This window comes from Mycteria americana, chromosome 2 (assembly GCF_035582795.1).
Source record: "Mycteria americana isolate JAX WOST 10 ecotype Jacksonville Zoo and Gardens chromosome 2, USCA_MyAme_1.0, whole genome shotgun sequence".
NCBI classification, from domain to species: Eukaryota; Metazoa; Chordata; class Aves; order Ciconiiformes; family Ciconiidae; genus Mycteria; species Mycteria americana.
In genome coordinates this window covers 135,045,186-135,066,804 of record NC_134366.1, presented here as the reverse complement: position 1 = coordinate 135,066,804, position 21,619 = coordinate 135,045,186, and the positions used below count along the sequence as shown (strand labels likewise).

At 33.5% G+C, this 21,619-nt stretch overlaps 1 protein-coding gene across 7 annotated transcripts in view; it reads left to right on the top strand.

Moving 5' to 3' along the window:
• The window catches only part of ASPH (aspartate beta-hydroxylase), a 121,626-nt gene that overhangs the window by 19,978 nt on the left and 80,029 nt on the right, over positions 1–21,619 (top strand). For 5 of the 7 annotated variants that reach the window (XM_075494718.1, XM_075494716.1, XM_075494717.1 and 2 more), the window contains one exon: positions 322–390. In XM_075494718.1, coding sequence (XP_075350833.1) covers positions 322–390 — 69 coding nt within the window. Of the gene's footprint in view, positions 1–321; positions 391–6,381; positions 7,444–14,871; positions 15,020–21,619 lie in introns of those variants that run through there. The other 2 variants (XM_075494722.1, XM_075494721.1) reach the window with 2 other exon arrangements.

Genomic DNA, 21,619 nt, shown 5'->3' with positions numbered 1-21,619 from the left:
ATTCAGAGCAAAACGTGTTCACATAAAGCAGATCACTTAATTAGATGTTTGTTTTAAATCTGCGAGCACCAAAATAAATGTGTGGAAAAAAGACTAACTTGTGTTCAGTCTAAAGTCTAGGAAATGCAGAAAGGAACTGAAAATATTTGTAATATTTTCCAGGAAATCTAAAATATGGTTAAGAAGAATATGGATAAATCATTAAAAAAAATTTGGTAACAACCTAGCATTGACAGTCAGCCATTGCATATTGAAAGCACTGTGCTAGAAACAAACTACTGAATCCCTAATTCTTTCTTCTTCCTCTCTTTGCATTTCTAGGCAAGCTTGGGATATATGATGCTGATGGAGATGGAGATTTTGATGTGGAAGATGCCAAAGTACTGCTAGGCAAGTACAAACATAGGTGGAATAATTGTATAATTCATTTGTCACATTCATGTTGGATTTTTCTTTAATGTCAAAACAATATTTCTGGTTTTTTCCTAACTGAAGAACTTAAATTGATTTATTTGTGGTGGGTTTTTTTCTTAATGCAAGTAGGATTGTGTGTGCAACTTGTAGCAAGTTCTGTTCTTTGACTTCTAATATAGCAATGTAAGTGGAAAGCATTTAATTACTTACAGGATGATTTTGAAGTTAGGTGGTTGATGCTGCTGTATCAACTGTTGAAAAGATGGTTGTGATTATTAATAAACTTATCAGATGCAGGGCTTAAGACACTTCAAGAATTAAAACATTGTTTATGTTAACATATTAAGCCAGGTCCATTTTAAAATTACTTCCAACAGGCCTTTGTACTACTAAGATGACTATTTGTTTAGCATATTTTTGTACTGTCTTTCCGCTATTCTGAGTTCTCCACAAATCTGTTCGTTTTCTTTGGCCTTCAGAAATCCTACATGACATGGATTTTTCTTCTTTGACATTGAAACACTGGTTTTAGGCTCCTGTTCCTTGTAGTTTGGGAGAATGTCTTTCTGCTCACGATGTATCTTCAAAGAGAAATTTAAATCACTAGACATGCTTCATGATATTGCCCTTCTACCTACATCTTCTAGCAGCTAAAGCACTACCATCTTCAGCTTCACAATCAAACATTGGATACATACTTCTTGCATACCTGATGTTAGAAAGTTTACTTTTCTTTAATTGATTTGTTCAAATGTAAACCTATTCTGAGCACACAAACCTAGCAAGTTAAACAAATAAACAAAGCAACAAAAACCCCCAGCATGGTAAATAATACCTTGAGCAGAGAGCAAAGTGGAGTGTCTCAAACTAGTCAAAGTTATCAACAGTATATCAATAGTATATTAGAATCAGAGAATCATTTAGGTTGGAAAAGACCTTTAAGATCATCAAGTCCAACCGTTAACCTAGCACTGCCAAGTCCAGCACTAAACCGTGTCCCTAATTAGGACGTTATGGCTTGTTATTTGAAACTCATACTCCATAAAAATCAGTTTATCATCAGTTTGTTTTTCCCCACTTATGTTTGCAGAAATAAGCAAGTTTTTCTGGGGGGTTTCATTTGTTTAATCCCTTCATGGTTAAAGAAAACCCATACAATCAAAGTTACTGAACCAGTTTGCAGTGGTGTGAATGTGAGAGGCACTCCAAAGAATCTCCAGTGCTCTGAATGACTTCAGAGCTACTAATTGGGTGTTAATTATAAATGGTGAATAAGATAACACTTTGTATAGTTCTGATCCTAATCTTTCTTGTCTGTTATGTAGTGTATAGAAAGTGGATATGAATCTCTTGTGGGTCATATTAGTTGGATTCAGATTGCCAAGGTGGTAGCCAGAAACATGCTGCTGCTTTGTTACGTCTCTGTTTTATACAACTTGATATAGCTGGGAATTCTGCCAGTACGTGACAGTGTTTCTATTATAAGCTTGTTTTATCATGCATTTAAACCTTATACTTCAAATGTGACATTAAAAGGTCACAGATCAAAAGTTATTTTTATTATTTTTGAATACTTGCTTAGAAATATGATTTAATCTCATTTAAATTTAAGAATATTTTCTGCAGTACAAAACAAATGGTACATTTTGAAAAGTTACGTGACTGATAAAAATTATGAATATAAAAAGATATTTTTTTCTAATAACTAACATATAATATTATTAACTGAGGTTCCCAGTAAATTATTGTGCTTGATTGTATTTAACATTTCATATGAACTAAAAAATGAACACCACTATACAGACTAAAATTATTTCATTGATGTAGAAACTGGAAGACTAGATTCCCTCTTGAGGAATTTGTTTTCTGGAATTAAGTCTTTGTAGTAAAGAAAACCAGATAGTAAGCCTATATTCAACTGCATTAGGGTAACTTTCTAAATATTGAATGCATAGCTCCTTTTATGTTTTATTTGTGAGGATTTTGTTAGTACATATGCTGTGTTTGAAGACTTGTTACTTTCTGGGATTTTTCTCTGGGTCAGACTACCATAAAAGCAAGTGATTTCTCTGCTAATATAATACTGACTTAAAAAGGAGATACTACTCTTTGGTGTTTAATGCTAGGAAGTCATATGCTTTTTTCTTTCCTGTTCTTTAGCTATTACTAAACTACTGTATATTGAAATTGTGGCACGTACAGTGGTTTAGTGTTGTCCACTTCCATAATCTTTAGGGTTTGCTACAAATTTAAATATTTAATTTGCATATAAATGATAAATAATTCTTAATTTAATTTTGAGAAATGCTTCTACCAGCGTGAGTTTATTTTATATTTCAAGGAATAGTTTAGTAGCTGATAACTTAGTAGTTTTCTGTACTACTTGGGCACACCTAAATAGAATAATTAAAATTTATTATTTTATTTCTTGTACGTATAAGGTATGATAGGATCTGTTCTTTTTATTTGTTGAAATCAAAAGAGGTTTGATGATTAAGTTCTCTTGAGGTATTTGTGTAATTTTAAAAACGGTGTGCAAGAAGTGTGTTCTTCCTCTTTGCCCCGCCCCCCCCCAATATTTGTTGAGTTAGTTTTGTATCCGTTTATAAAAAAAATTATCCAGGGTGGAAATGCAAACTTGTTGAAGCTAGTCTGCGGTTATCTTGCAGGTTCTTTCTTTTTCACAGGTATTTGTGAGGTTCTGTTTACTGAATTCCTTTTGGTAATGGGAAAGAGAGGCTTCTTAATATGTTCCTTTGAGGGCTGCTGTTATCAGTAATTCTCTTCCCACTTTTTGTCCACCTGGCTCTGTTCTTTGAAGGAAGTTACCCTTCTCAGGAGGAGTGTTGAGAGTGTCAAGTACCTCTGTCCTTGAGAACTCAGTACAGAGAAACAGTGGCTTTAGTAGTATTACAAAAAAATGCATGTATAGGGAGTACCAATGTCTGTTGTAATAGAATCTTTAGAGCTGAGCCATTTTTTATGCTTCAGTCCTTTTTAACAAGCAACAATACCCTGAGAAATTCTACTTAAATGGCTGCAGTAGTTAGTACAATTTTGGAACTGCAGCTACAGAAAGTCATCAATGTATTGTTCTTGTGCATTTAGTTCAGAGTAGACTGGCTATGCAGAAAATGGAAAAAAAACACCCTAGTATATCAGCGAACAAAGGGTAGTAAACAGTAGAATCCAAGCTTCTGTAAACCAACTTTTTTCCCCTGGTTCACCTGTAGTAGAAAAAGATGTTTGCAAGCAGTTGTACAAAGATTGCACATTCAGAAGATCTGTGGTGAGATAATAGGAGTTAATGCTTTTGTACGGTTCAGCTGTTTAGGATAAGTTTCATACTCTAATCTATTTTTCTCATGTTCTACTTCTCACGTTCTACCTTCAAATATTAAAAGCTTCCATATGCTCATTCTCGTAAAAGATTTTTGCAGAAGGGCTTTGTCTTGTTAAATGAATGTAGGCAAGTCCTCTGCCCCCTTGGTTGCAGTAACACTGTTGAATAGATACAGATTTTGACTCCCTCGATTACTGTTTGATTTAAATTGTAATGTTTAGACTTCTCTTGAAATAAAGTGGTTATTTCCTGTGAGTCACTGATTTAGCATGGTATGGCTACCTGATTGGGCAGTTCCATTTTTGTTACCATTTTCAGGCACTTCTTACCATGCTTATGTGTGCTTATCAGTACATGAGTTTTACTTTGAGAAGCAGTTATTCTCGATTATGGGGATGAATGAAGACCAAAACCAGTCTGAGTATTAATTAGTTTGGTTTTTTTTTTTACTTTAACTCTTTCTAAGAAAGAAAAAAAATACATGAAATAATGTGTTACTTTCTGTAACTAAGGCTGAAGTGTCTCTCCCCACCCCCATTCCCCCTTAGATTCAAAGGCCATTATATTAATCTTGGATAGATTTTGTAAAGAATTGTAAAGAAAGGGTTTGGGGTTTTGTTGTTTGGTGGTTTTTATGGTAAAGACTGTAAGACATATTCATCCAGTTTCTATGGTTCCCTTTGGTGTCCTAATCTTTTCAAAGAAAATATGCTGCTGTGTTCCATGTTATAATTTATAAAGATAATTGTCTAAGAATCTTATTCTTGACTTCGTGCAAGAACAGGGTCATCTGTATGGTTCTTCACGTGCTTACAGAAATGCTATCTAAAGCCCAGGGTCTTTTGTGAATGTTTTTTTAAATTTTTTTTTTTTTTTTGTAATGCCAGATTCCGACAGAATAGAGTGATACAAATATTTATAATTCTGTGTTTATAACTTAGATTTTTTTTTTTTTTAATTCAGGTTTCCATTCTTAAATTGAGATTTCTTTCTTCAGTAAATATACTTACTTTGGTTTATGTCTTTACATCTTGCTTGGTCCAAATTTTGAAAACAAATTAGAATGATGACTGACTACCATGCATAAAGTTAAGTCTATAAAATTTAATTTTTATAGAACTAAGCCATGGAAGAAGTTGGAGAGGGATATTTATAATACCTTGATTGCCTCCTGGATTCAATCTGTCATTTTTAAACCTTTGGGCCATCCAGTGAAAAATTAAAGAGAATGGCTGGTCACTCAAGTAGAGGTTCTGGACATCCAGGTACAAGGATGTGGAACATCATGGACTTGGAAGTTTCCTCAGAATTATCATTGATACTTTCACTATGTGCTGTAAGAAAAACGTGTTGAAATGTGTTAAATGTCTCTGCCGTGAACTCCTCTATCTTGAACGTATCATTAACCTGCACCTAATATTGCTTTGTAGTCTGCATGTGCAACATGTTCACTTAATTTTATGTCTCAACAATCTGTCTTCACCCTTAGCCCACTTTTCTGCTTCTCCTTCCAACACAAATGAATGTTTTTTTCTGGTTAGAAGTGGGAGAAATTACTCCCTCTCCTGCTTTAAAGCTTACCAATAATTGACGTTTGTCATTGCTTGATCATTCTGTTGTACTTTTCCCAGAATGGAAAAGCTGAAATGTTATTTAGTAATAACTGTAAACCAGTGGATTTTAATACAAAAAAACAGGAGGAAAAAAAAAGAGCATTAATGGTAGCTTATTTGTATTTTACAAACACCAGTTATATCAGTGGGTCTCATAGCCCAAGATAGCAACTCCTGCTATCAGAGAGTTTAGAAGTGACGAGCTCTTTCTTCGCTGCTCTGGCCATCTCTACTTTAGCTGTCTTTAGCCTGCTTTAGATTTTCTGTGTAACAATACATATACCCTTTATATTGGCTACCTATACAGAACACTAGATAAAAATGAATATCCTCAGTTTTGGAATTAATTCCTGAAGATCAAGTATATCATGTAGAATATATATCATAGAAAAAAATGATTAAGAAGCATGTTAAAAAATCAAGGAACAAGGAAAAAAACTGCAAAACAACCCCCAGCAATTCAAGTTCTCAATTCTAAGCAAAATCAAAATTCTGCATGGTACAATAAATGTTCTCCTTAATGGTATGTCTGTGACAAGTTTGTTTAAATACTGTTTGCTTTTGAATGTTATTCTTAGCTGTCAATTGCAAGCTCTCAAATTTGAACATGATGGCTTAAAAAAAAAAAGGCAAATTGGATGATTTCAAGTAGTGGAGGATTACTGTTAAAAAACTGTCTAAAGGTAAATGCTGCAGCAAGAAAATAGAATATAAATGGATTTGGTTTTAGGACTAGGAAGAAGGGAAAGCAAAGCTGCTGCCTTTTTTTAAGATTTTGGCATAATATTGTGCATGTTTATTGTCCAAATTATAGTCTGTACTTTGAAAGATTCAACTTTCTTAACATCTTTCTATTTCCTAATTAGCATTCCTGTAAAGACTGCTGTCTATGACATGAGATGTCTTTCACAGATCCTCCTTTTACAGTTTCCTCTTTCCACCTAACTGCTGTCTCTTTTTTTTTTTTTTTTTCCTTCCCTCTCTCTCTCCCTTTCCTCTATTCTTGTGTAGGCCTGACCAAAGATGGCAGTAATGAAAATATTGATTCCCTTGAGGAAGTCCTTAATATTTTAGCAGAGGAAAGCTCTGATTGGTTTTATGGCTTTCTCTCATTTCTCTATGATGTTTTGACTCCTTTTGAAATACTAGAAGAAGAAGAGAGCGAAGCTGCAGATGATGTTGATGGTACGTCACAGAATGAAGGGGTTCAGGGAAAAAAGACTTGTGTTATTTTGGATTTACAGAACCAGTGACTGAGAGACTAATTTGATTGGCTTTCGAAAATGTCCCTGAAATCATCAGTCTTAATATAACAGGAATTTATGGCATTGAGGGAAAACTCCCAAATGGACGCTATAAAGATTGAACTAAAGTCAGCCATGCAATGTAGTTTCGCTAGTTGAAAGCTTTTTGGTGACATTTCCATTTTTGTGACAGGATGACAAATACTACACAGTTGTGTAAATATGTAGAATGAAACGTGTATCTGCGGTTGTGTAGTTGGTTTCTGTATGTGCTTCAATTTGTGCATTTTGTGCACAAAGCTAAGTGTAATAACCTCTACTGTTAACACTATAACATTTATCTTTCTAGCAAACATTAACTAAAGCGTTTGGTAACAGCTTTGATTGTAAATTATTCTGGCTTGACTGCATTATGTAAATACATATTTATATGTTAATCCTTAATATAGACATGACAATGATAATTCTCTTGTGAAATATAATTTTAATAAATAATTTATTTTGTGATTCACTGATTTCTCAGATAGATTCTTTCTACCTGTTCAAATAAAGGCACTTCATTTGAAAGTGCTTGAAAATTTTACAGAAACATTTATTTCTACGTTAGCTAACATCTGTTGTATTAGAAGATATAATGTCACTATATGGTTTATTCCCACTGATTTGTCTGTTTTCAAATTAAGTTTTCAGTCATTTTTTTAATACAACAATCACACCACAAGGGCTGTTCTAAATTTGTTTGAGTTTTATTAAGGTGGGCCTTTTATGGACATGGGAAGCTGTGATTATGTATTTCTAATGTAATACTGAATATATTAAAGACTAATTGGAAATTAGAATGTAATGTCTTCTATTCCTTGCTAAATTCAAGAACCTAATGCAGTTTTGCAAATTTTAATCCTTTTCCTGCGAAACTGTTTTATGACAGTTGTTCCAAAAATATTTTTCATGTACATGAATTCTGTCTGCTGTCTGTTATTGGTATAGAAAGGGGAGTTTATAATTGTGTTCTGCAGTTTGTATCAGGTATTGAAAGCTGAAACAGCTATCATTTTAATACTTGCTTAATAATGCTTAAGTTTGTATCTGTTTCCCATATAAAGTTTATACACACGTTTTAACACTAGTGGACTCAGGCTGAAATTTTAACCTGTTTTTAAATTAAATGATTTTTCAGTTGCTTTGGCATGGCAATTTTAAAGCAATTTAACATGCCTGTTTCAAAAAACTTTCATTAAATCATCCAACTCAGGGTTCTACTCAATCTTTAAAAAGTAATAAAAAAGAAAAAGTGTGTTACTGTTAAGCAAGTGAAGTGTTAAACAAAAAAAAAAAAAAAAGAAAAAGTTGTGAAGTGTTAATACTGCTGCTTAAGATTTACAAATGAAAGAGCCACATAAACATTAGTCATATTTTCTTCCAAATATTTGAGGATTAGTTTATAAGAAAGTTAATAACATGTACATTTAATGGTTTTTAGTATGAGATATGTGAAGCATAAGGCAAAGAAAATAAAAAAACCCCTGTACATTATGAAAATAAATGCTGGTGGATCTGTGGAATATTACTGAGAAGTTCCTTAGCAGGTGGAAGAAACTTGCAGAGTATCTGAGACATAAGAAATAAGAAAGCTTGGTTTGTTTTGTTTGGTTTTTTTTTTTCTCTTTTAATTTTAGAAGCAAATATGAATTAGAAAAAAGAGTTTCATCACTATTGTGGGAAAATATCTCTCAGTATGAATTAGAAAAATTGTCATGGAACATTGAATTCTATTGTAGATGCTTCAGTAATGGAACTAGATAGCCAAAAAGGGGAGGAAAACATCTACTATGAGAATTCTGTATCATGAAATTTATAGATAATCTGATGAAGTTTCAAGTGAAATAGAGATAAATAGATTGCTTGAACCATGAGAAAGCTGCAGGCACTGAAATAAATGATGGTTACATCAGTTTAACTTGGGCTAGGGAGATGAACTGCAGGCCAAGAAAGTTCTGATTTGATACCATGGAAGTTCCTTGTTGATTTTATTAAGGGTGTGGAAGTCCGCTCAAAAACAATTATAGTGGGAATAAAGAATTTGTAGGAGGAGAAAAAGGGGTGGGGGGAGAAGACCTAGGGGACATATTAACAGTAAATAACTTTCTAGAGTGTGTAGTTTCCAGAATATAGGTTTTTTTCAGGAGTGTTCACTCTTGCCTTGTATTGTTCCTGTTAACAATTCAACCCTTAGCAGTGGTGAGCAGAGCTGTCGAAGGTCTCCTGAAGCTGGGATAGAAGAGTTTGATTTTAATGAATTGCATTAATTGTTGTGATTGCAAGCAGAACTTGGCTAGTAAGGATGGTAATAAGATTTAGATGAGTCTTCAGTTATATCAGCATGGCAGTTTTTTTTAAAAAAAAAGGCATTTTAACAGCAAAAAGGTTAAGCTGAGTATGATATGCAAATAAGCAAGGAAAACTGAACTGTATCTCAACTCTTGCTTCTGAGTCCACACAGTGTTTGAAATTAGTTGAGGAAACTGAAAACTAAATTTTTAGTTTGATTTGTTGTGACTATCAGTTACATAAAATACAGTTGGTATATTAAAGTTTTAAAAAAGTCCAGAAAACTTTTAAAGTGATTTTAAACAGTAGGTGGAAAGCTGTAGCAGCTTTGCCTTCTGATATTATTTTAGAATAATTATTTCAGAAGGCAAAGCTGCTGGTTTTTACCTACAGTTCTTGGTTTGAGAATTTAAAATAGGAGCAAATAAGCAGCAAACCATGTTTTTAATGAGGAAAGTATATTGTTTAAGTGATAGGAACTTCCTACGTTTTGTAGTTAGTAAAGAAACAAAATTCAGTGATTTTTATGTTAAATTGAACATGGAACTTTCATTAGCTACCTTCATATTCCTTACAGGTCATTTATACTAAATTTTACAGAGCTGCAGAAGTAAATGTCTGGGACTAAAGTTGTAGTCTTCCAGTTTGGCCATCATTTTTAGAAATATGCAGGGTGGTTTTCTTTGCCATTTTCTAGTGTTGGTAAATGTTTGATATTTTAATAGCCAGTCTTCAGCAGACATTTACAACCTTCAAAAAAAATACTGCATTAATCTTTGTAGCATAAGCTCTTGCTTGCTTTGTTGTGATACTAATGTAAAGAAAATGGGGGGGATGGGGACAGGGGGGACTTAATACCCATATATCTGAAATGGCTGAGAACTTATGGAAGGTTTGAACCCCAGATTTCTGTGACCACCTTCAACAATATTTAATTTGAAAATAAGACAGTGTTTTATATGGGGGAAAAAAACCACAATGCTCATAATATATAGAATAACTTAGAATTGAATAGATAAACAGAAAATTGTTTGCTGATCTGTTGAAATGCTTATTGCAACTTTTTTTTTTTCCTCAAAGAATGAGCTTTTTTGAAAGCGTGTTCAATCTTTCACACTTGAAATTTGTTTCAAGGTCAGTGAATAAGTCTTACCGCCTGTAGGTTTCAATTTATGGTAATTTTGCATTATTAGTTAGTCTCCATTGACTGGCCTTAGAAGAAAGTGATTTTTTTTTTTTTTTATGACAGTTATTCATATAGGTTACAGTTGGATGGCGGGGTAGAAGAAGAATGCATAAGAAGGATTTTCGTTTCATTTCATAAAAGTTAATGGTCAAATGGGGGGAAAAAAAACCCTATATTGTAAACATGATTTGATTAGTATTTGAGAGCTGGGGAAAGCTGTTGTGTACAGTTCAGTCATTTTGGATAGATGCATACTATTTTCCCTATTCAGTTGCCATCGGTTAAGCAGCTATCATAATGATGGCACAGTATCATGTAATACATTAAATACTGTCTTTCGGATGGTCAGTTAGGAGAGATTGCTAAAGATGAAGCTAATAAAGGCAAGACTTGCTTGTTGGTTTGTTACATCTTCTCATACAAGATGCAACGTACGCATCTTTGACTTCAGAAACTGCTTTCTACCCTGTGTCTCCGATTTGAACTTTTCTTCTAAAATTAGGCAATTAAATAAGCAAGAGATATTAAAGCAACTTATTGAGAATGTATCGAGAGTATTTTAATTTTTTTTAATGCTGGTTGATATGAATTAAAAAAGCTCTTTTGCATTTGGGAGAGTTACAGGCTGTGGTATGCTTGGCAATCTGCATACAGGTAATGAGTTCAGTTTAAGGTAAGTGGGTGCTAGCCTTCTGTCAGTAAGCTATTTTGTTTAACAGAAGATCTTGTATATCCAATGTAGCATATTATAAATGCAGAATAATATTAATAATTATGTGCAGGTGTATATGCAAACAATCATAGCTTTTTCTGACTTGCAGTTCTGCTGGAGAAGGAAAACAAAAAAGAGAGAAAAAAGGTTAATAATGGTTTTGGCTTACAGATTTGTATTTCCTTTTTTAGTTCTGCAATTTTAACATCTTTTGCTAATTTTCTGTGTGGTGAAGGAGGTTTTTGATGGGACCTCATGAATTAAGGCAGGAGTCTGAACACAAGCCCTAATGTTTAAAGCTTGACACTTTCTGTTCTGTTATCCAGGCTTTGCACAAATTGCAGAAGGGTAGCAAGTTCTGTCTGTCAGCTGCTTAGTGCTAATCTTGACCGTATGCTTTCTGTGGTAAATGTGAAGTAGCCTCTTCATTTTTCACATGTAAGTGGATAAGCCACCTTAATTAGCTTACATTTGTTTCATGATGCGGCAGGTTAAAAGGGTTTATGCAGGTAGATGTTGTGGTGAAATTGATTTCTAGGGATTTTTTTCAAGTGGCAAAGCCTTTTGTATAGCAAGGATATTAAAGTTTTTAGTATTACTAAATGAATAATATAAAATTTGCATATACAAGAATAAACTTCAGGTTTCTCAATATATTGTTAAATATGAGAATATTATCTGTCAACATCTGTGAAACTGCTCAAAAACACTAAAGTGCTTTGTGTTATCTGTTATTTTTGTTTTGCAATGCTTATCTTTCTGAATAAAAATAGTATTAATATATTTTTCTTTTGATGCTGAAATTCTAAAGATGTGCTCTCACCTGGGGGTTCTTTTTGTGGAGGTTCTTGAAGATTTTTATGAGGAAAAATAGGCGAAACAACTGGATTTTGTTGCAGAATTAGAATGCTTTGTAACATTCTAATTTTCAAAGAATCAGTTAAGATACTGTTGTGGTTTAGCCCCAGTTGGCAATTAAGTGCCACACAGCCACTCGCTCACCCTCCCCCCGGTGGGCTGGGGGAGAGAATCGGAAGAGCAAAAGTAAGAAAACTTGTGGGCTGAGATAAGAACAGTTTAATAATTGGAAATAATAATAATAATAATAATAGTAATAGTAATAGTAATGAGAAGGAAAACAACAAGAAAGCGAGAGAGGAACAAAACCCAAGGGAAAAAAAACCAGTGATGCAACCGCTCACCACCTGCCAACTGATGCCCAGCCAGTCCCCGAGCAGCGATCGCTGCCCCCCGGCCAACTCCCCCCAGTTTCTATACTGAGCATGACACCATATGGTATGGAATAGCCCTTTGGCCAGTTTGGATCAACTATCCTGGCTGTGCCCCCTCCCAGCTTCTTGTGCACCTGGCAGAGCATGGGAAGCTGAAAAGCCCTTGACCAGTGTAAACACCACTTAGCAACAACTGAAACATCAACGTGTTATCAATATTATTCTCATACTAAAATCCAAAAGACAGCACTATACCAGCTACTAGGGAGAAAATTAACTCTATCCCAGCCAAAACCAGGACAGATACTAAATTACCTACCATTAAACATTATGTAAAACTAACCACTTTGACATGTATATTTAATTTTTAGTATGACTGTTTAAAGCAGCTCCTTAGAAAATATTGGAAACCTATCTGGCTATGTTAACTTTGAAGTCTACTTTTTAATTAACTGACTCCAGTAGCAGCCATTTCTGACATTACATTATAACTACATATGTGGTTATAAATTCTATATTTCTGTTTGTATTGCCAGCACTGGACACTTATAATGTAGCACTGAGTGGAAAAAAAGAAGGAACTTAAAAACTAGCTCAAAAAAAGTACGAAGACACTTGAATTGGAACTTAGAATAAGGGTCCACTTGTTCAGTTACATGATTCATAAAATTCTGGACATTGGTTTGTGCGCCCCAAGGCTGTAAGAACCTAAGTCTTTGCCAATGAGTTTATTTAGATGCCCAGATTTTATCACATGCCCCAAGACATTGCTATCTTGGAAAAGGGAAGCGTTTTGCACCCATGTCTTGCTTCAGCCTGTTTGGGGTTCACAAATGAGACTTCCATGTGCTGTAGCCATTGTAGGGACCCAGTCCAGGTAGAAATCAAGATGCAGCAGGATATCTGTCTTGTGATTATTAGATAATATTAAGATTTTGAAATATATTATTCTACATACTTTTCCTGTAAATGTGTCTATTCATAATATGTTAAACTATACATGATTTACAGAATTATGTCATGCATTGAGGGTTTGCTGAGAATCTTAACACTATTCATTGTATAAAAGCAGATTGAAACAAATTACTGCTTGCCTGAATATTTAACAAGTGAAATATCAATAATCAATGAACAAGGTATTTTGTAATCTTTCAACATAGTGCATATACTTCTATTTAAAAATAAATTCAAATGTCTGTGTGATAATTTTTGTGTATACAGGTCTTTGTAAAATTTTCTGTTTTCCCTGTCAAGACATGTTTTTAAAAGTGTATCTTAAGATATTCGGTAACATTTAATTTTACTATGAAAAGAGGGGAGGAGCTAGAAATTTAAATATGGCTTTGTGCAACTTTGCTAATTTTCATTGATGCTGTAGTATAACAAAGTTGGATTCTATTCTTCCTTTTATATGAGACAATTGTTTACTTATTGTTCTGCACACTGCTTAGAAATAATAAGATTGAATAATGAATTTAGTCAAGTGAGAACTCTGGACTTCAGCAATGATGGTAATCTGTGAGCTAAGAGCTTAAAAAGGCTTTCATATCCTAGGTATGAGTGTGTAAGGAAATTGATCTAAAAATTGTATTTTTACCTAGCTAACCCATTTTTAAGAAATTTTGGCCATAATGTCAATGCTTGATACTTTGAAAACATGTAAGGTAGAAATTAGATACAAATTGATTACAGTTACTTTAATGGCTACATTCTTTAAATTTATGAATTTTTTTTTAGCATAGGATATGGGGGTTTTGTTTGTTAAGAATAAATGTTGAGGTATATTGACACAGTTTGGGTAGTTATTAATTGTTTTCTGGAAACTTAAGCTCAAGGTTCACATGTCCAATGTAGGTGCTTTATAAATCAGAATGAGAAGCCTAGGGGAATGTCTCTTCTAGTTTATTATTATGGGAATGTCTCTTCTAGTTTAATAAGATTATGTATGAGTTTTAAATGTATATTTACCATAACTTTTTTTAACTTTCTAGTTGGTTTTTGGGTAGCAATGAACATGATTTTTGTGATTAAGGTAGTTGTGTTTATGGGGTTTAGGTCTTAATCCACAGCAGGATGGTGATAATCCAATCTCTTTATGGGATTAGAAAGATGAGGCTAATTATTATTTGTATTTTGGGGAAGGCTTTGCCTTCACGCCTCTTGTGGAACTAGATATAAAGCACAATCAAGGTGCTGAATGACCTTGATTTCTGTTAGCTACAATGGGGAAAGAGGACAGCACCTGACTTTGGAGAGTAATGTTTATTTTTTTAACAAAAGTCTTAACAGTCTTAAATAGTCTTAAGTAAAGCAGTAAGTATTTTAACTGAAATGAAGTGGCAACTGCTTTTTGGAATATGAGCAATACCTTTGCCAGAAGATGTATTTTCTGTTGGATAAAGAAACATAGATTGTAATTCATTGTAAGAAAATACTCAATTTATATAATCTACAGTACACAGGTGCCTGAAGATCTTTTGAGTTAATATGTTTATAAAATATTTATAAAATTATATTGAAATATAAGTTAGTGGGTTTGAGAGAACTGGCACAATACCTGGCAGAGAAATCAGCAGGGATACTGGTCATAATTACGTGGCATCACGCTGTCTGGAGAGAACTGAGCTAGCTGTAAGAAGTTAAGAAGCATCTCAAGTAGCGTTCATGGGTAATGTGATACTTTTCTTGGATTAATTACTCTTCCATCTCAGTACTTGTGGTGGTCTTGCTACTGAAGATGCTTTATTCTTAATGAGTTAAAATTTGGTGTCTCTCCATAGCATTGCAGTGTGCTATGTAAACATAACTTTTTACATGGCATGGCAGATTGGAAAATTTTATGTCATGTTTGTTGAACATCACAGATGTGTTCATAACCTATTTCCATTTTGCAACAAATCAGGTGAGGAGCCAGGAGGGGTAGCCAAGAAAAAAACTAAAGTCAAAGGTATTTTTAATGTTCTTTTTCTTGTGGAACTTTATGCAGATAATGATGTCTGAAATGCATGTGCATTGCAAATACAGATTGCAGGTTATAATAATGTTTACTAATACTAGCTATGTTGGCTAAGTGTTGTCTAATGGTGCAACAAACTATTATCCTCCCCATTTTTCAGTCAGTTTTTTTACTACCAATTGTAATTTAATGGCAATGAGAGTGCTTTCCTAACTACAGATTTTTTTTTTTTGGTGCAGATTTTTTTACAGCAGTTGTCTTGTTTGGATTATAAGTAGTTTATGTTAACTTCATATTCTGCATGTTTAAAAAAAAGCTCTGATGTATATGCAGATTTTGATCTGTGTGAAGTCCTCCTTTAGTTACCTTTCATCAATTCATGATACTATTACTATATTGTAATTGGACTTGAGCACCTTAATTTCTGCTTAAGTCTGTACTTAAATAGTTTCATCTATTTCTTTCTTATGGGAGGAGAAATTTAGGTAAAGTTCAGTAACTTCCCCTTTAATATTATTTGCAAGATTGATTGCAGTGATGATACTTAAAAATTTTCCAAAAGTGTCAAGTGGGATAGCTTGCAACCAGTTCATGCCATATATTTATTTATAATTACATTGCTGTATGAACAGGACATACTGGTCTAAATGTGTTCAGTGCAACAGAGAGACTAAAAAAGCTGATTAGCCTCAGCAAAACACCAAACTACCAGATGTACTTCAGGTGCTTAACTTTTTAGATGTGCTCAGTTATCTCCACACAGCATGGTGCTATGTAAAGAACACAGTCTCTTTGTTGCATTGAAGACACTTAGACTTTAATGTGTTTTTTCTAGCGGTATGTGAAAAATGCACGCTGTTTGTAATACAAGGTCTCATTAGGAAAAAAGTGCATTTGCTTAGATAAGCTCTCATGCTCATATGAATGTGACTTTTCTTAGCAACTTGCATGCAAGTTGAAATTTTTAGCATTTGTTCCACATTGTGCTTGGTATGACTTGGTTGCAAATTGTGTGTTTCCAAGAATGTAATAAATGTCATTTAATAATTAATTCCTGAGTTTTGGATTGTTTTTCAATGTGTGATATGAGAATGAAGAAATGGTGTGATATATTTCAAATGCTTTAGGCCAAAAAAACAGTTGGAAGGAACCATGATGATATACTGAGCTGTGTGATTGAATTGTTCACTTGCAGAAATGTTACACAGTGGTTAGAGGCAGATGTTACAGGGGAAATGTTGTCACTTGCCTGCTTTTTACCTCAGCAGACTGCAGTTTCTCTCAAAAGTCTGAATAAAAATAGAGCTGTTGTATTTTATATATAAAGTCTTTATTTCTTTTTTAATAATGTAGGAGTATTATTTTAAAATACAAATACTGCATACAGAGATTTAATGGAAAAATTTCTAAATTTTATTGAGTTAAAAATTCCTTATTCTGGAGAATGCTGCTGGTACTGACAATATTTTTTGAAACTGGGGGCAAAGTGGAAGTAAATATTGAACATTTAAATTCAAGGATGCTGTTCTGACTGTTCTTCTGATATATTATCTAGATACCATGTCACAGCCAAATGTGAATTGAAATAGAGAAAATAGGCACAAGAGATACAACTCCAGAAGTAAAACAAACAAAAAAAGTATTGCTAATAATGCTACATATGGAAAAGTGAAGATGTAAGAATTAATTCACAATTGTTACTTTGATTTCACTGAATACGGTCAAACCAAGTTAACTTTTTTGGACTTGATTTAATTCACCAGGACACTGCTGTTTCTTCTTAATTATGGTGTACTTATTTCTTATTTTTGTAAAATATGTACTCAAGATACGTTTTTAAGTCTTGGCCTAATCTGAGGTAACAATGTCAGTAAAATTTTGTAGTATGCATTTGTGTTGTTATAACACTTTCATTTGTGTTTTAGGAAGTTGAGAATATTGTGAAAAAAATTTCTTTTGGTGATGCTCTTGACATTTCTAGATCCTACAATGGTCATACCATTGTCAAAGATTCAAAATTTACTGTGATTTTCATGCTCACAGACAAAACTGTTTTTTAGCATTCTGCAGAAGCTAGCTAACAGTAAGATAATAGAGGCATGGTCTTCACTAGATTAATGCTTTATTTGGATGCAGTTGCAGTAAGCTAAGGTTATTGGCTGGCTGCATGGTGTGAGATATTGCTAAAAGTTAGAACTAATTTGTTTAAATGGCTTAAAGCTTAAATAATTGTACAAGTTTAAATTGGCATGTAACAAACATTAAGAATTTGATTAAAGCTTTTAGATAGTTGCTCCTATGATGTTTTCTGATCTAAGAATGGTTCTCTTATTGAACATCTCCTCTTTTTTAAATGAAAAACTAAAAAGTAAAAGAAGCAATTAAAGAACCGCTCAAGAAATTAAAGGAGAAGCAGGAATCCAAGAAGGATGAAATCAAAGATGAGGAAGGAAAAAAGAAAGCCAGGAAAGGAAAAGATGCCACTGATCGAAAGGACAAGAAAGCTGTTGATACGAATAAATTAAAGAAAGATTCTGACAAGGCTAAAAGAGACAGAGGAAAAGAAAAGGAAAAAAGCCTAGACAAAAATGTGAAGTCCAAGGAGGCTACAAAAAAATCAGCCAGTGAAAAGGATGGTACTATTCAGGTGGGAAAAGACAAAGAAACAAAAAAGGTAGTTAAAAACCCATCCAAGGAAGACAAGAAAGAAAAGAAATAAACAGAGTTCTGGTTGTGCTAATGAGGAACAGACCTCAAGAATTAAAAATTCAGCATATTTATATGAATATGGTAAATATGGCAATAAGAAGATAATGTTTTCTGGAAATAAGTGTGAAGAAAGGCTATATATAATCATTTTTTGAAAACTGTTAAGTGTGTACTGGCATTGTAAACACAAAGCAAAAATGTCTGCTGTGAAACTCAGTTATGTACATATATTAATACGCCTGGCTAATAATGTGTATTGAAAAGAGAATCAAATTGATGGCAATTACTTCAAGCATATTCTAAATCTGGTTTTGTTTGTTTGTTTGTTTTCCCCTTTCTTTGTTTCCTTGTATTAAAATACTATTTTCTTGATGTGGGTATGAAAATGTAATGTTGTATATCAAATACAAGTTTAAAAGCAATATTAAGAGGATTATCTGGACACATATAGTGGAAACTTACAAAAAAATATTTCTGTTTCACAAAAACAACCAAGAGGAGCATTAATAGAATGTATTGTCATAGGAACTTAGCAAATGAATGTAAATTATTCCCTGCTAAACTTTTTTTCCCTGAAGTAGACTGAGAAAACTATTTTATACACAAACGCTCAAACCAACTTTAGTGTTGCATTATTTATGAGAGTTCAGTATATACTTAACCAAAGTGTTGCAATACTTTTGTTTATTGATCCTGTGACAATATGTTCTGCTTTTCTTCTGTCCTTTCTTTCTTTTTTAGCTGTCTTTAGGTCTGAAAACTTGATTCACTGTCATTTTTCAGTTTAGTGTGTCCTGATTTTTTCTGAGTTTTCCAAGTTTCTGGTAATGAATACTTCTGAAAATTAGGCCACCTATTTCACCATTGATGGGTATTGTTGGATTCCAATCACATTTTAAGAAGTGATATGCTACTACTACTGTATTCTGGTTGAACTTGATTAGAGAACAGCTTATGTATTTTTGCAACTATTTTGTTCAAACAAGGCTTTTGAAGTATGTGATACTTCTGTAAGCAAGCTCCTGTGTTAGTTTGCTCTTATAGCTTCTGTATTTTTAGCACTGAGGAATGATTTATCCAGCAGCCTCATTAGAATAAACAAAGTTACAAAACATTTCTTCAGAGATATTTCAGTATGTTATTGAATCTATACTTGATTTCAAGTTTATATGGAAAAGGAATATTTTCTAATTTTACTAGGCAAATAATATCACTTAGTATGTTGAAATATTAACTGCACAATAAAATGACACAAGATTCAGAACAAAATTTGTAATGAAACTTTAAGATTTATTATTGTAATAATGCAGTATTGTTTTAAGGAAAACAAAACTAAGGAGTTAAATTGAGCATGAGTATATGTATGTGGGTGATGGTGTAAGATTAAAGTCCTAAAGGTTGATTCCGTTTGTGGTTTTGCCTAAATTTTGTGTATAACAGTTGGCAATACACTGGCCTCAGACTTTCAATACAGCACATACATGTCTCTGTAAGATGCTTTGACCCCCGGTGGTAATAGGGTAAGATATAATCTGATTTTTTTTTTTTTTTTGAGGAAACTTATGAAAAATAGTTCAAATGAAAGCCGTAGAAAATAGTGCAGTAGCTTAAGATTCTAGCTGTGATAATTAACAGAGGTGATATACTGAGCTATTTTCGAAATATTTATATGTGTGAAGAAGGAGGGAAAAGATGTATGAGTTATGAACATTATAGTGCTTAGGAAAAAACTCGACAGAATGAAGATCTAATAAATGCACTTGCATAATGAGCATTCTCTTTTAAGTTTCAGTGATGATAGATGTGTTTATTCATCTTTGCTCTGATAAGTGTTAAGATACATATTTGATAGAGGAGGACTCAAATCACACTTCTCAAGAATGGTGGCACAGTGGTATAGTGCACATCACTTCTAATTTTCTCCCCTAATGTGACAGAAGTTGTAACTGTCTGGGAGTGAAATTTGGAATGAGGTGCCTTTCTGGTTAACGTATTATTGTATCTATGACCCAAAGTTTATCTAGTTCTAAAAAAAGTTGGTTTGTTTTGTTTTTTTTCCAAAGAATGTTTTATGTGAGCAGCACTCCAAGCTGTACAGATAACCACACAATAAAATGAGGTTTTTGCCCCAGAGATCTGTTTTGCTGTTGTATATCTCTATGAAATATTATTGTCATTCTACTTAATATGGCAAGTTACCACATAAGCTCAAAAATGTACCTCACAAGTAAAAACTGAGTGCAACTTTATTTTGATAAAAAGATGAGAGAAGATAGTATCTTACAAAAAGTAAATTACTTAACATATTACATAATCAACAGGATTTAATAGGAATCAGTGATAAACACGATAGATGTGTATAAAAAACTGGAAAGTAACGTTGAGAAATGTGTGAGCAAAACAAAGGAATATTCTTGCTAGTCCCTTCTTTCCTTTTACACACCCTAAGTGCTTGTTGGCTGTGGAATATTGACTATCTTTTGAAATACTTTGAATCCATTTATTGTTCATGAAGCAGAGCAAGTGGTTGTCTGGAATTGGAGATGTAAGTTATTGGAGGATATAAGGACATATTTAAAGAGGTGTATATGTAAAGGAAGTGAACTGTATTTGTGAAAGCAGGGTGGCTGTTTCTACGCTTCCAGATTCTGAAGGGCGAGACAGTGACTAATATAAGTAACTGTTTTTGTCTCCATATGTAGTTAAAGATGATTGTAGAAGGAAGTAACTTCTTACTCTTGCAGCCATTAATATTATTGCAGTGAAATATGAATGTAAGTCTTAGTAATATTTTTGAATGGTTTTGGGTTTTTTTACTGACACAGAAGAAAATTGGCAAAAAATGAAGTGTAAATTTGGCTTTTTTTTTTTTTTCTAGCTTCTGATCTTGACTCCATAGTAGTGGACTCTTAGTTACAGTACTTTTAGATACAGCCTAACTACTTACCTTCGTGTAATTTAAATAGTATAAAAGGTGTAAGTAGGATTAATTATGTTATTCCTGTTCCCATTACTCATATAGGATAATGGAATAAGTATATGTTTTTCTCACGATGCCTAAAATAATGAAATCTCTCTAGTTTACACAAAGCTGTTTTGAGGCATACTAGTCCTATTTGTATTGAGGTATGTTTGACTCCAGTAGAAACCTGGGAATTATGTTTTTTGAAAACTGTACTGACTTGAAATATAATACTTATATTGTTCCACTTAAAGTTACTTTTACAAGATTGTTAGCAGTACAGGAGTGTTCATTATAGTGTAGCCTCTGCTTTCTTATATACTATTTTTCTGTTGATTTCTGTGCATACAGCTTTTGAGAAGCTAGTTTGTTATGGGCATTGTGCACATGTGTGTTTATTTAAGAAGGTAGTTTTATCTTAATTGACCTCGGAACTTATACTTAAATGTGAACCTGAAAAAAATGATGTAGGATTGTAGGAGAATTCCGTTGGGAAGGGACTCCAGGAGGTCCTTATTCCAACATCCTGCTCAAAACAGGGTCATCTCAGAGGTATGACTAGGTTACGCTGGCTGTTATCCAGTGTGGTCTTTAAAACCTTGAAGATGGGAATGCATGATGTCTCTGTGCAGCTGTTTCCACTGGTTTGACTGTCCTCATGGTAGGGTGTGTGTGTGGGGTGCATGTGTGTGTGTAAGTTTTTCTTATATCTGGTCTGAACCTCTCGTGTTTAAGTCTTGCTTGAATCCTTCGTAATGCATGGTTGAGAGGAGGATTAGGCTAATACCAATACATTCCTTCTTGAGGATGTGATGTCTTAAGATGTGACATAATCTTTCAAGGCTATGAATTATCTTTATCTCTTACCCTGGTGTTGATCATTGCTGTTATTGGTTGCTTTCTTTTCATTGTGTTTTGAT